The sequence below is a fragment of the Cherax quadricarinatus genome, chromosome 14, assembly GCF_038502225.1.
Source record: "Cherax quadricarinatus isolate ZL_2023a chromosome 14, ASM3850222v1, whole genome shotgun sequence".
Taxonomy (NCBI): Eukaryota; Metazoa; Arthropoda; class Malacostraca; order Decapoda; family Parastacidae; genus Cherax; species Cherax quadricarinatus.
The window spans coordinates 41,667,243-41,682,742 of NC_091305.1; the positions used below are offsets into that span (position 1 = coordinate 41,667,243).

The 15,500-nt window shown below is 43.8% G+C and overlaps 2 protein-coding genes across 3 annotated transcripts in view; both read right to left on the reverse strand.

The window, feature by feature from the left end:
- The window catches only part of LOC128694876 (uncharacterized), a 163,356-nt gene that overhangs the window by 10,484 nt on the left and 137,372 nt on the right, over nucleotides 1–15,500 (reverse strand). Inside the window, exon 2 of one of the 2 annotated variants that reach the window (XM_053785229.2) lies at nucleotides 8,885–9,209. The exons of the other annotated variant lie outside the window; for it this stretch is intronic. The gene's annotated coding sequence lies outside the window, so the exon portion shown is untranslated. The remainder of the gene's footprint in view (nucleotides 1–8,884; nucleotides 9,210–15,500) is intronic. 2 annotated transcript variants of the gene reach the window in all.
- On the reverse strand, nucleotides 9,594–11,487 carry LOC128694888 (uncharacterized). Its single transcript, XM_053785245.2, has one exon. The coding sequence runs from the start codon at nucleotides 11,226–11,228 to the stop codon at nucleotides 10,179–10,181; it is 1,050 nt and encodes a 349-aa protein (XP_053641220.1). The 5' UTR covers nucleotides 11,229–11,487; the 3' UTR covers nucleotides 9,594–10,178.

Genomic DNA, 15,500 nt, shown 5'->3' on the forward strand with positions numbered 1-15,500 from the left:
GCAGTTATAACACCAGCAGTCATAACACCAGCAGTCATAACACCAGCAGTCTTAACACCAGCAGTCATAACACCAGCAGTCATAACACCAGCAGTCATAACACCAGCAGTCATAACACCTGCAGTCATAACACCAGCAGTTATAACACCAGCAGTCTTAACACCAGCAGTCATAACACCAGCAGTCATAACACCAGCAGTCTTAACACCAGCAGTTATAACACCAGCAGTCATAACACCAGCAGTCAAAACACCAGCAGTCTTAACACCAGCAGTCTTAATACCAGCAGTTATAACACCAGCAGTCTTAACGGCAGCAGTCACAACACCAGCAGTCATACCACCAGCAGTCTTAACATTAGCAGCCATAACACCAGCAGTCATAACACCAGCAGTCATAACACCAGCAGCCTGAACACCAGCAGTCATAGCACCAGCAGTTATAACACCAGCAGTCTTAGCACCAGCAGTTATAACACCAGCAGTCATAACATCAGCAGTCATAACACCAGCAGTTATAACACCAGCAGTCTTAACAACAGCAGTTATAACACCAGCAGTCTTAACACCAGCAGTCATAACACCAGCAGACATAACACCAGCAGTCATGACACCAGCAATCATAACACCAGGAGTTATAACACCAGCAGTCTTAACACCAGCAGTCATAACACCAGCAGTCATAACACCAGCAGTCATAACACCTGCAGTCAAAACACCAACATTCATAACACCAGCAATCATAACACCTGCAGTCATAACACCAGCAGTTAAAACACCAGCAACCATAACACCAGCATTCATAACACCAGCAGTCATAACACCAGCAGCCATTACACCAGCAATCATAACACCAGCAGCCATAACACCAGCATTCATAACACCAGCAGTCATAACACAAACAGATGTAAGACCAGCGATCATAATTCCAACCGTCATATCACCAGCAGTTATCACACCAGTGATAACACTGGTCACACAACCTGTGGTCATCACACCAGTGATAACACTGGTCACACAACCTGTGGTCATCACACCAGTGATAACACTGGTCACACAACCTGTGGTCATCACACCAGTGATAACACTGGTCACACAACCTGTGGTCATCACACCAGTGATAACACTGGTCACACAACCAGTGGTCATCACACCAGTGGTGACACTGGTCACACAACCTGTGGTCATCACACCAGTGATACCACTGGTCAGTGATCAACAGTGATAACACTGGTCACACAACCTGTGGTCATCACACCAGTGATAACACTGGTCACACAACCTGTGGTCATCACACGAGTGATAACACTGGTCACACAACCAGTGGTCATCACACCAAAACACTGTCATGTGGTCATCCCACCAGTGATAACACTGACAGTGGTCATCGCAGATGTGTGGTCGATTTCTCTGACAGTTATCAAATGATAACAGTATCAGTCATATCACTAAGATTCATAACACCAGGAGACATCACAACCGGTATCACACCGGCAACAATAGTAGTTGTCACGCCAGCAGGTATCATACCAACAACACCGCTAAAAAAAAAACAGTATTCATCACTACAGCAACTCCAGAAATCATCATACCAGTCATCACACCTGCAACACCAGAAGTTATCACACAAATAATCATAAAGTAACACCAGAAGTTATCACATAACACCACCTTTCTGCACGTAACACCAGCATTCATAACACCAGCAGTCATAACACCAGCAGTATTAACACTATCACACCAGCAACATGAGTAGTAATACAAGGAGTCATCACACCAGCAGACAACATTCTAGAATCACCAATCATCGCAAGTACAGTCATCGCAGCAACATCACCAGTAATCAACACCAGTAACACCAGCAGTCGTCTTACCAGAAAAACGGGGACATCACACTAGCAACTCCAACTGTCATCACACCAGCAACACCAGTACTTATGACATAAGCAAACCTAGCAGTCATTACACCAGCAACATTATCAGTCATCACGTAAGTCAGCAACACCTAGCGGTCATCACACCAGTAGTCATCAAACTAGAAACACCAGTCATCACACAAGCAACACCATCAGTCACCACACAAACAACACCAGCAGTCACATACCAGCAACTCCATTAGTCATCACACAAGTAACACCATTAGTTATCAGACAGGCAACACCAGTAATCATCACACAGCAGTCACTACACCAACAATCATCACACAGCAGTCACCACACCAGCAATCATCACACAGCAGTCACCACACCAGCAATCATCACACAGCAGTCACTACACCAACAATCATCACACAGCAGTCACTACACCAACAATCATCACACAGCAGTCACTACACCAACAATCATCACACAGCAGTCACTACACCAACAATCATCACACAGCAGTCACTACACCAACAATCATCACACAGCAGTCACCACACCAGCAATCATCACACAGCAGTCACTACACCAACAATCATCACACAGTAGTCACTACACCAACAATCATCACACAGCAGTCACCACACCAGCAATCATCACACAGCAGTCACTACACCAACAATCATCACACAGCAGTCACTACACCAACAATCATCACACAGCAGTCACTACACCAACAATCATCACACAGCAGTCACTACACCAACAATCATCACACAGCAGTCACTACACCAACAATCATCACACAGCAGTCACCACACCAGCAATCATCACACAGCAGTCACTACACCAACAATCATCACACAGCAGTCACTACACCAACAATCATCACACAGCAGTCACCACACCAGCAATCATCACACAGCAGTCACTACACCAACAATCATCACACAGCAGTCACTACACCAACAATCATCACACAGCAGTCACTACACCAACAATCATCACACAGCAGTCACTACACCAACAATCATCACACAGCAGTCACTACACCAACAATCATCACACAGCAGTCACTACACCAACAATCATCACACAGCAGTCACTACACCAACAATCATCACACAGCAGTCACTACACCAACAATCATCACACAGCAGTCACTACACCAACAATCATCACACAGCAGTCACTACACCAACAATCATCACACAGCAGTCACTACACCAACAATCATCACACAGCAGTCACTACACCAACAATCATCACACAGCAGTCACTACACCAACAATCATCACACAGCAGTCACTACACCAACAATCATCACACAGCAGTCACTACACCAACAATCATCACACAGCAGTCACTACACCAACAATCATCACACAGCAGTCACTACACCAACAATCATCACACAGCAGTCACTACACCAACAATCATCACACAGCAGTCACTACACCAACAATCATCACACAGCAGTCACTACACCAACAATCATCACACAGCAGTCACTACACCAACAATCATCACACAGCAGTCACTACACCAACAATCATCACACAGCAGTCACTACACCAACAATCATCACACAGCAGTCACTACACCAACAATCATCACACAGCAGTCACTACACCAACAATCATCACACAGCAGTCACTACACCAACAATCATCACACAGCAGTCACTACACCAACAATCATCACACAGCAGTCACTACACCAACAATCATCACACAGCAGTCACTACACCAACAAACATCACAACAATCACCATACCAGCAATACCATCAGTTACCATAACAACTGCAGTAGCAGTCACCACTCCAGGAAGGCAACGAGAGTGTGGACTGGTATATGAGGGTGTGGACTGGTATACAAGAATGTGGACTGGTATATGAGGGTGTGGACTGGTATATGAAGGTGTGGACTGGTATATGAGGGTGTTGACTGGTATATGAGGGTGTGGACTGGTATATGAGGGTGTGGACTGGTATATGAGAATGTGGACTGGTATATGAGCGTGTGAACTGGTATATGAGGGTGTGGACTGGTAATATGAGGGTGTGGACTGATATATGAGGGTGTGGACTGGTATATGAGGGTGTGGACTGGTATATGAGGGTGTGGACTGGTATATGAAGGTGTTGACTGGTATATGAGAGTGTGGACTGGTATATGAGGGTGTGGACTGGTATATGAGGGTGTGGACTGGTATATGAAGGTGTTGACTGGTATATGAGAGTGTGGACTGGTATATGAGGGTGTGGACTGGTATATGAGAATGTGGACTGGTATATGAGCGTGTGAACTGGTATATGAGGGTGTGGACTGGTAATATGAGGGTGTGGACTGATATATGAGGGTGTGGACTGGTATATGAGGGTGTGGACTGGTATATGAGGGTGTGGACTGGTATATGAGAATGTGGACTGGTATATGAGGGTGTGGACTGGTATATGAGGGTGTGGACTGGTATATGAGAGTGTGGACTGGTATATGAGGGTGTGGACTGGTATATGAGGGTGTGGACTGGTATATGAGGGTGTGGACTGGTATATGAGGGTGTGGACTGGTATATGAGGGTGTGGACTGGTATATGAGGGTGTGGACTGGTATATGAGAGTGTGGACTGGTATATGAGGGTGTGGACTGGTATATGAGGGTGTGGACTGGTATATGAGGGTGTGGACTGGTATATGAGAATGTGGACTGGTATATGAGGGTGTGGACTGGTATATGAGGGTGTGGGATGGTATATAGAATGTGGACTGGTATATGAGGGTGTGGGATGGTATATAGAATGTAGACTGGTATATGATTGTACACAATCCTGGGCATGATTTAACACAAACATGGGCATGATTGTACACACACACCTCCATGACTGTTCACTAGTATGATTATTCGTTTCACAAAATTGGGTTGTAGAGGAGTGCCAGGTAGTGTTATTGTTGTGATGATTGTGTTGTAGAGGAGTGCCAGGTAGTGTTATTTTTGTGATGATTGTGTTGCAGAGGAGTGCCAGGTAGTGTTATTGTTGTGATGATTGTGTTGCAGAGGAGTGCAGGTAGTGTTATTGTTGTGATGATTGTGTTGTAGAGGAGTGCCAGGTAGTGTTATTGTTGTGATGATTGTGTTGTAGATGAGTGCCAAGTAGTGTTATTGTTGTGATGATTGTGTTGTAGAGGAGTGCCAGGTAGTGTTATTGTTGTGATGATTGTGTTGTAGATGAGTGCCAAGTAGTGTTATTGTTGTGATGATTGTGTTGTAGAGGAGTGCCAAGTAGTGTTATTGTTGTGATGATTGTGTTGTAGAGGAGTGCCAGGTAGTGTTATTGTTGTGATGATTGTGTTGTAGAGGAGTGCCAAGTAGTGTTACTGTTGTGATGATTGTTTTGTAGAGGAGTGCCAGGTAGTGTTATTGTTGTGATGATTGTGTTGTAGAGGAGTGCCAAGTAATGTCATTGTTGTGATGATTGTGTTGTAGAGGAGTGCCAGGTAGTGTTATTGTTGTGATGATTGTGTTGTAGAGGAGTGCCAAGTAGTGTTACTGTTGTGATGATTGTTTTGTAGAGGAGTGCCAGGTAGTGTTATTGTTGTGATGATTGTGTTGTAGAGGAGTGCCAAGTAGTGTCATTGTTGTGATGATTGTGTTGTAGAGGAGTGCCAAGTAGTGTCAGTGTTGTGATGATTGTGTTGTAGAGGAGTGCCAAGTAGTGTCAGTGTTGTGATGATTGTGTTGTAGAGGAGTGCCAGGTAGTGTTATTGTTGTGATGATTGTGTTGTAGAGGAGTGCCAGGTAGTGTTATTGTTGTGATGATTGTTTTGTAGATGAGTGCCAAGTAGTGTTATTGTTGTGATGATTGTGTTGTAGAGGAGTGCCAAGTAGTGTTATTCTTGTGATGATTGTGTTGTAGAGGAGTGCCAAGTAGTGTTATTGTTGTGATGATTGTGTTGTAGAGGAGTGCCAAGTAGTGTTATTCTTGTGATGATTGTGTTGTAGAGGAGTGCCAAGTAGTGTTATTGTTGTGATGATTGTGTTGTAGAGGAGTGCCAGGTAGTGTTATTGTTGTGATGATTGTGCTGTAGAGGAGTGCCAGGTAGTGTTATTGTTGTGATGATTGTGTTGTAGAGGAGTGCCAGGTAGTGTTATTGTTGTGATGATTGTGCTGTAGAGGAGTGCCAGGTAGTGTTATTGTTGTGATGATTGTGTTGTAGAGGAGTGCCAGGTAGTGTTATTGTTGTGATGATTGTTTTGTAGATGAGTGCCAAGTAGTGTTATTGTTGTGATGATTGTGTTGTAGAGGAGTGCCAAGTAGTGTTATTCTTGTGATGATTGTGTTGTAGAGGAGTGCCAAGTAGTGTTATTGTTGTGATGATTGTGTTGTAGAGGAGTGCCAAGTAGTGTTATTCTTGTGATGATTGTGTTGTAGAGGAGTGCCAAGTAGTGTTATTGTTGTGATGATTGTGTTGTAGAGGAGTGCCAGGTAGTGTTATTGTTGTGATGATTGTGCTGTAGAGGAGTGCCAGGTAGTGTTATTGTTGTGATGATTGTTTTGTAGATGAGTGCCAAGTAGTGTTATTGTTGTGATGATTGTGTTGTAGAGGAGTGCCAAGTAGTGTTATTCTTGTGATGATTGTGTTGTAGAGGAGTGCCAAGTAGTGTTATTGTTGTAATGATTGTGTTGTAGAGGAGTGCCAGGTAGTGTTATTGTTGTGATGATTGTGTTGTAGAGGAGTGCCAGGTAGTGTTATTGTTGTGATGATTGTGTTGTAGAGGAGTGCCAGGTAGTGTTATTGTTGTGATGATTGTGTTGTAGAGGAGTGCCAGGTAGTGTTATTGTTGTGATGATTGTGCTGTAGAGGAGTGCCAGGTAGTGTTATTGTTGTGATGATTGTGTTGTAGAGGAGTGCCAGGTAGTGTTATTGTTGTGATGATTGTGCTGTAGAGGAGTGGCAGGTAGTGTTATTGTTGTGATGATTGTGTTGTAGAGGAGTGCCAGGTAGTGTTATTGTTGTGATGATTGTGCTGTAGAGGAGTGCCAGGTAGTGTTATTGTTGTGATGATTGTGTTGTAGAGGAGTGCCAGGTAGTGTTATTGTTGTGATGATTGTGCTGTAGAGGAGTGCCAGGTAGTGTTATTGTTGTGATGATTGTGTTGTAGAGGAGTGCCAGGTAGTGTTATTGTTGTGATGATTGTTTTGTAGATGAGTGCCAAGTAGTGTTATTGTTGTGATGATTGTGTTGTAGAGGAGTGCCAGGTAGTGTTATTGTTGTGATGATTGTGTTGTAGAGGAGTGCCAGGTAGTGTCAGTGTAGTGATGATTGTGTTGTAGAAGAGTGCCAGGTAGTGTCAGTGTTGTGATGATTGTGTTGTAGAGGAGTGCCAGGTAATGTCGGTGTTGTGATGAATGTGTTGTACAGAAGTGCCAGATAGTGTCAGTGTTGTGATGACTGTGTTGTAGATGAGTGCCAGGTAGTGTCAGTGTTGTGATGAATGTGTTGTACAGAAGTGCCAGATAGTGTCAGTGTTGTGATGATTGTGTTGTAGATGAGTGCCAGGTAGTGTCAGTGTTGTGATGATTGTGTTGTAGATGAGTGCCAGGTAGTGTCAGTGTTGTGATGATTGTGTTGTAGATGAGTGCCAGGTAGTGTCAGTGTTATGATGATTGTGTTGTAGAGGAGTGCAACAGTGCCAGGTAGTATCAGTGATGCCAGTGCCATGGGAACTTTGCGAATAATTAGGACAATTTTCACTAACAGAAATTGTTAGGTGAGTGTACGACGTCTGGGAGAATCTCAAGTACAGTACAAATTTTTATTTTGTCGACGTTTTACTCAGTGTAGATCATAATACAATCAAACTAAGGCTCAACGTGGAGCTTTATAAAGTCAATTATGGGAACGTGTTCACAATGTACTTGTGTTTCTCTAAAGTTTTTATAGTACACCCTTGTATATACGCCAGCACGGGCCAATAGGCCTGTTACAATTATCATTTTTCCCCTTGGTTGCAGACACGGACCTGTGTGTACAGATGTATGATTATGCAAAGACAAAAGTGAAATTTAGACTGATCAATAATACAAAGGAACTCACATGCAGATAATGAAAAGATCAATATTTCTGGGCTTGACAATGAGTGTGGTGAGTGGCGACCTCATTGTGACACACAGACATGCAATACTTATTTCGTTTTCGGGTCTTTATGTTGCCTCATAAGTGCCATTTATGGACATGACTACACAGGGCATGACTGTATACAAGGATAGGCATGACTGTACACACGGGTAGGCATCGCTAGAGGGCTGGGAGAGGAAGAGGAGGAGGAGGCAGGGGTAAGAACACAGGCTCCGAGGAACCATATTGGGCCATGTTTGACATGTACCAGAATAGATCTGGCAAACCGGCGACCTGGCGCTCCTGGCAAGAGCCAAGATGCACGCATCTGCCCTTTCTCTCTCTCTCTCTCTCTCTCTCTCTCTCTCTCTCTCTCTCTCTCTCTCTCTCTCTCTCTCTCTCTCTCTCTCTCTCTCTCTCTCTCTCTCTCTCTCTCTCTCTCTCTCTCTCTCTCTCTCTCTCTCTCTCTCTCTCTCTCTCTCTCTCTCTCTCTCTCTCTCTCTCTTTCTCTCTTTCTCTCTTTCTCCCTTTCTCGCTTCTTTACACAAAATCCACTCACACAAACGCAAACAGCCACTCAAAGAAACCACACTAACACAGGCTCAGACACACACTCTCGTCCACATAATATGGAGTCAAGAGCTCTGTGTATACACTTCAGCTCAGGAACTATTCGTGCATTTCATTGACCATTTGGTACGAAAGAGAAAGATGTGACGGTGGCAGTGCGTGCAGGAGAAGCAAGAAATGCAGAGGTAGAGCATTACAGAGGTACTGTATTACAGAAATAGATCATTACAGATGTAAATTATTAGTGATAGAGCATTACAGTGGTAGAGCATTACAGTGGTAGAGCATTACATTGGTAGAGAATTACAGTGATAAAGCACTACAATGAACCTACTGGACGTATGTCACCAACGTGAGGGCGGGCGGGGATGGGCGGGGGGAGGCGGAGCTAGCCACTCTAGATAATCCGTCGGACTTTGGAGATGTGGAGGGAGGAGAGACCAGGCAGCCGCTCGCGCAGAGGCTTCTCCGGGATGTACTTGACGTCAACTTCGCCGATTGAGGACTTCTTTTCATAGGAGATGTTGTATTTTTCCTTTCTGGCCAGCTCATACTCGGACCAGACGCTGGTGTTGCGAGAGTACACCCTGGGAGCCCCGGGACGGTCGAAGTGCATACCAACCAAGCACACGTTGCGAGAAGCCATGGTTTACGAGATGCTGCAAGAGACATGTCTGCCGTCAGCCCGGAGGCTGCAGCAACGTAGCAGCAGTGCAGCACTAGATTCTTGTGGAAAAGGTGGTAAAAAAGGAGGGGAGAGGAGAGGGAAATGTGAAAGAGGAAATGGGAATGGATAAGAAAAGGAGGAACTGCAATAGTGAGTGGGACGCGTCACACCGCCAGCACAGAGTCCACTGTTTAACACATTTCCAGAGTTTCTTTATATTTACAGTTTGTGTTTGCAAAAAAAAAATCAAATGCTATATGTGCATTTTAATAATTAGAGGAGCAATTATATAAAAAAAATCCGCTAGTTACTGCTAGGAAAAGTTATCACTGTTCGGAATAGACATACATAATTATTAACATTTTTCGATTCGAAGACTGAAGAGGTGGTGCAGTGGGTGAGGATCATGCAGGGTAGGGACGGACACTCGGTAGTGTCTCATTGTTTCGTGTTTATCATAATTGGCGACAAACTTTGATTGAGATTGGCCTCGATTTCTGTATGATCCACAAGAGTGTTGTCGTCACTTAGAGAAAACTACACCAATGATGTAGCTAACGCTCTTCGTATGTTTCATTAACATCCCAAGGCACAATCACAGTAGCTGCTCTTCACAGAATGGGTCTATTTTTGGTACGTTAATGGTAAGTATCCTCTCCACAGGGAAATTATTTAATGGTACCATGGTTGGTACTCGTACAGTGTGGCATCACTGGTACAATCATGATAGCTCTTTCTCTCGTGATGATGACCTTAAATGTCACAAATGCAGTATTTTTTTCCTTGTAGGACAGTGAACTTTCGTTTGCTAACTGTTCTTCATTGATAGACTGCTTCTCGAGGCAAAACTGATAGCTTTTCTTCATAGCAGACTTCACTACATCCCCTTTTTATCACATAGTTTACTTTATTTTAATCTTAGCTACTATCATCAAAGTTTAGCGTCAATTATGTCCTCCAGTCAATCATCCAAGTCCATTTTGCTGATGCGTTCGAGGATGTCTTGGGAGGAAGGTAATTTCTTCATCATATCCACCACAGACGTGTCGTCATCATCAATCTCTAGATCAGCGATTACCTTGCGACTACTACGACCAGTGGCACTCGAAGACGACCCAGCGGATGACAAACTAGAAAACCGGTCTGCCTTCTTTTCCGTTGAGGATTTAAAGGAGTAATCATCCTTCTTCCTGTCTAACTTTGGTGACAGAGTCAATGGTTTTCGTTCTATCCTGGGCAGTTCGAACTCCACCGACCTAGACGGTAGCTTGTAATCGTTGGTGTGGTCTGACCTTGATTTGTAATCGTCAGTGCTGCGTTCTGACTTGAATTTGTAGTCATCAGTACCGACTTCAGTTTTCAGTTTATAATCCTCGCCCAGACCTCCCGTGCCGTTCATCCGAGAGGTCCTCTGGGATTTGAAGGTATAAGAGGCTTCATCAGGAGTACCATCAGCGACAGATCGTGAGGTTCTCTCGGATTTATAAGTTTCAAAGTCGCCGAGGCCACTGCCAGTGGTGCGGGTTGCAGAGTCACTTCTCGTAGAGACTGCAGAGGATGAGGCATAACCTGTTTTAGTATCACTAGGCATGCCCAGTTCTGCCCTCAATCTTTTAAGCCTCTCCAGTCGTTCTTCGATGCTGAAATTGTCTTTAGAAGAATCATAGGTTGGAAGACCTTCCAAGCGGCTTGTGAAACTAATCTCTGCCGACGAGCGATCAGTGTCATGGTGAGATCTAAATCCCTCTGGAGGGGAAGGAGGGACAGGAGGACGGGATGATGGAGACCCGCGCCTGATAGGACCAGCTCGTAGGTGAGGGTAGAACTCTATCTTGTCTGTGTCTATAGACCTCGCCCTTGCAGCTTTAGCGGCCGCCTCTTCTTTTTCAGAGAGGTAATGTTTATAAGACTCTTGGTAAAAGCGTTCAGCATCTCGGATGTTACATTCGTACACTTTGGGTTTGGGACGCTTCCAGTAGCGGTTGACCTTCGGAGGGCGATAATTATCCATAGTGATGCAGAAGGAGCCGGAGCCGAGCTGGAAGAGAGACGCGATGTTCAGAGACGGCTGCTACCCGTACTGTATCCTAGCTGGTGCCACCACCACAGCAGCCGCGGCAACACACGCACCAGCACCGCCCACCACCCCGCTACGATACTAGCGCCACGTGTGGGGTAGGTAGAAGGGGGCGGCAGACACCAGCAGCACTGCTCTGGCTCTTGCTTACTCTCATCTACACCAAAACTGCTCAGGAGGCTGTGGTTGCCAGCACTCCTGACTCACCGGGGCAATGAACAATGTGTGAGCACAACCACCCCCGCCACCCACCCACTTCATCACCACTCCACAAAAACAGCCTCTTTACCAGAGAAATGCCGATAAACAGGAGTATTGAGCCTCTATGACTCCAGAATTACCCCATACTCCTTTTGCACTTCATATTAAATTAGTGTCTGCGTTGCAATCCCCCGTATCAACAGTCACCATAGCAGTTCCACTCACGTCGTAGCCTCAGACAGGAACAGACTTAGCTGAACTGCGACTGAAAACTCCCACTAGCGGCTAAATAGCATTTCTCTCTCGCTTTTAGGAGTAGTTGAAACTAGATGCTAGATCTAGTCCCTTCTGCTCCTTCCGTTAAATAACCCACATGGGTTTAGTAGCCTCCATGGATACGTATTGGTTGCTTGCTTAATGGGCTATAAAACCTATCGACTACACGAGGGTCATTAAGGCTTCGTGGAACCTATTCACCGCCAGACAAAAACACTTTAATCACGATGCGCTGAGAAAGCTGCATCTCTTGGGGCTTTTATCATTTGACAGGTATTTTTGCCCAGGTCTTCTGTTGTATATCACTGTTACTGAGAAGAGAACATATAAAGTTACGACTTTCTAAGTGGTGTATTACGGTCACTCTAGAGTCAGGAAGTGCCAGAGTTTGGTCACATGTTGACACTCCTAAAATAATGACCCACAATGTGAAGGTCGTTGTGGGGAGGGAAGTGCAAATGATGTCGATGACTTACCAGTTGTGATAGTAGTTTTAGGGTAACCGTAGTTGTGGTAGTTGTGATTATGGTGAAGGTAGTTTTGGGGGAACTTGTGGTGGTCGTGGTAATTTTGGGGAAGTTGTAGTGTTAGTAGAGGGGCAGCTGTTGTGGGGGTGTGAGGTTAGTCGTGGGAGTATGGGGGGGGGGGTTAGATATGGTAGGAGAATGAGAGTAATTGTGGTTGTTGTGGTGGTGGTGATGGTGGTGGTCTGGCAGTAGTAGTGGTAGCTGGGGTAACGAGAGCTAATAATAGCAAAACAATTCTTAAATGCTGTAAGTTTTGGGATCCAAGGTTACCATTCCCCAATGCGCTCGCCCCCAGTAGCAGTACTGGGACCCATGACCATCCCCAGTAGCAGTACTGGGACCCATCACCATCACCAGTAGGAGTACTGGGATCCAAGATCACCCCCAGTACGCTCTCCACCAGTACATAAAAGCAAAACACATTTTATTCTCGTTTTGGTAATCAATCTAGAAAGCCCAACGACGGAAGAGATACCTGTTAATCCTTTTATAAATATGCAAATTAGAGCAATCTATTATTTAACGGTCCGGAAGTACAGACAACAGGGAAACAGAAATCGATCCTGAAAGAGTAGATTCTCCTCGGATCAATGATCCGGAGGGTTAGTAACCCAGGATGACCCAATAAAGCCACGCCCTCAGGACAAACAATGTTAGGTAAAAGGAGATAGGTGCAACTAATGTGACATTTTATTGTGGCAACGTTTCGCTCTCCAGGAGCTTTATCAAGCTTGACAAAGCTCCTGGAGAGCGAAACGTTGCCATTATTATTAAAAGCATTATGCTATTTTTTATTTTGTCGTAACATTAGCCAGACAATGTAACCCAACCTTCTAAAAATTCACGTAAATTCTCGTAAATTCACGAAAATTCACGTAACTTGAACTATTCCATTATATGTCAGTAAGTTTATTTAGGTGCAGCTACACGTAAGTACAATTATCATACATAGTAACATATGTGTACGTTAACCTAGGATAGCTCCCCCTCCAAAAAGTCAGACAAAGTGAGTTATTACCACTGAGGTCCTCTTCAGATGATTACTTACACCTAAAACACTTCCGCATTTTATGTAAGAGGGAAGACGAATTATTGAAGAAGTCCCTTCCATCTTTTCCCTGCTACATTATGGCTTCTTATTGTCTTGGCACTGTGCTAGCGGGCATAACACTCAAAGTTATTTTTGCCCGGCTAACAAGCGTGGTCCAGCAACTCTTGCCAAGTTTACCACCGTTTTCTCTACCTTCGTTTTCTCTGAAGAGTTTCATTTTACCGTTTTCTGTTATGCCCTAAGCCTCACGTTTTCTTTATATCCTGTGAAAGTCTCGTTTTCTTTGAGGAGTAAATGTTATAATGTCGTATAAATGTCGTTTTGAAGGTGGACAAATTGATGCAGAGGGTTGACTAGTGAGCCAGAAGAAGGCGTCGCTCACACAACCAGAACCAACATTGCGGATCATCGTATGACAAAAATGGACATTCCTCTTTTTTTTGTCTCAAGCAAAATAGAATACAAAATTGTTATAATCTTCAGTTTGAAGACTATACGTCAGAGCATTATTTCAGTCAAATATTTAAAGCTGAGCACGAAAATAGAGAAGAGTTTTAATTTAAGAAATAAATTATTTTACAATGTGTGGTATTACACTGGAAGAATCAGTTTCTGAAGGGGATACGGTCTCAGATTAAATAATTTCTGAAGGGGGATACAGTCTCTGATTAAATAATTTTTGAAGGAATGTATTCTCAGATTAAATAATTTCTGAAGGGGATGCAGTCTCAGATTAAATAATTTCTGAAGGGGGATACAGTCTCAGATTAAATAATTTCTGAAGGGGATACGGTCTCAGATTAAATAATTTCTGAAGGGGGATACAGTCTCTGATTAAATAATTTTTGAAGGAATGTATTCTCAGATTAAATAATTTCTGAGAGAATGTATTCTCAGATTAAATAATTTCGTTTGGTAATTAGTTTATGATAATTCATGGCGTAGGTAAAGAAATATCACAATACTTGGGAACATAAGTACAAAAGTGTACAAGTAGGAGACAGGAATAAATAAAAGATAAGTAAATATAGCGACGAAGACCCGTGTTGGAAACACTTGTCCTGTTTCCTGACAAACCTTACTTAACCTGACCTATTTGTAACCAAGGATTAATAGTTGGTTACAGTGATACCCATAATTTTTAAAGGGGTGGACCAGTAAGCCAGCGGAAGGCCTCGGTCAGGTGATCAAAAGCTTCAGCGGCACACTTATCCTGTTTCCTGACTATACTGAACCTTGTAACCAAGAATGAACTCAAGTTAGATTTTACAATTGAGTTGAAGAATCATTTATTCTTTGTGCAAGGATTCCATGCTGTTGCTGTGTCAGAGGACAATGATTCCATCGAAGGATGGAGTACCAGTAAGTTGACAGATGCTGCATGCCTACTACAGTTCCATTAGTCTGGTTCTACCACTTCTTCACTACCAGAGTTAAGTTAGGCAAAATTCCTCGGGAAACAGGACCAAGTGTTTCCTGACCCGCCACTGGAGCTTTTAGTCATCTGACCGAGGCCTTCCGCTGGCTTCCCCGTTCACTCTTTAAAGATTAATATCAGCAATGATTTTTTTTAACTCAAAAGTTGTGGTGCTACCAGAGTGACCCCTACCATCCTTGTAAGGGCTAGAGGATGTCTCTACAACTTAACTGCTAAATCTCTGGCCATTTTATGGGCCTGACCTACTTCATTAATGGGCCTCACCAACATGTGACCATGCCTGCTACTGCTGCACCACTTCACACTCTTCTCTTGCTCCACTATAAAAGGCTCCGTTCTCAGGTCTCTGTATTAAGTTGACACAACTGATGAGAGAAACGTCTTTCATTAAAGGTTCCCAAGTGTTACTCATGTGTGTTATACCTTTAATCTGTAGATACAGAGGCCAGTAGGCCTATTGCTGTGCTCCTCTATTCTCGTTTCCGGTCAAATATTAATGGTATACGAAACTGAGATTTCTTCAGTATAAAAACAGAGAAGCCTTAATTACTGGACACAACACTAGTAGTGAGTTAGATAGGGGTGATCAGTCCTTCAGTCTTAAAGGAGCAATTTTGAGGTGGTCAGTCCCACAGCCTTGGTAAGTCTTCAGCTCCATGGCTTCGATCAACCATTAAATATGACTGAGAAAAAAGTTGAATTTGAGGGACTAG

What these genes read in the sequence shown, in the direction of transcription:
- LOC128694888 (XM_053785245.2), bottom strand. Translation starts at nt 11,228, where the DNA reads ATGGATAATTATCGCCCTCCGAAGGTCAACCGCTACTGGAAGCGTCCC.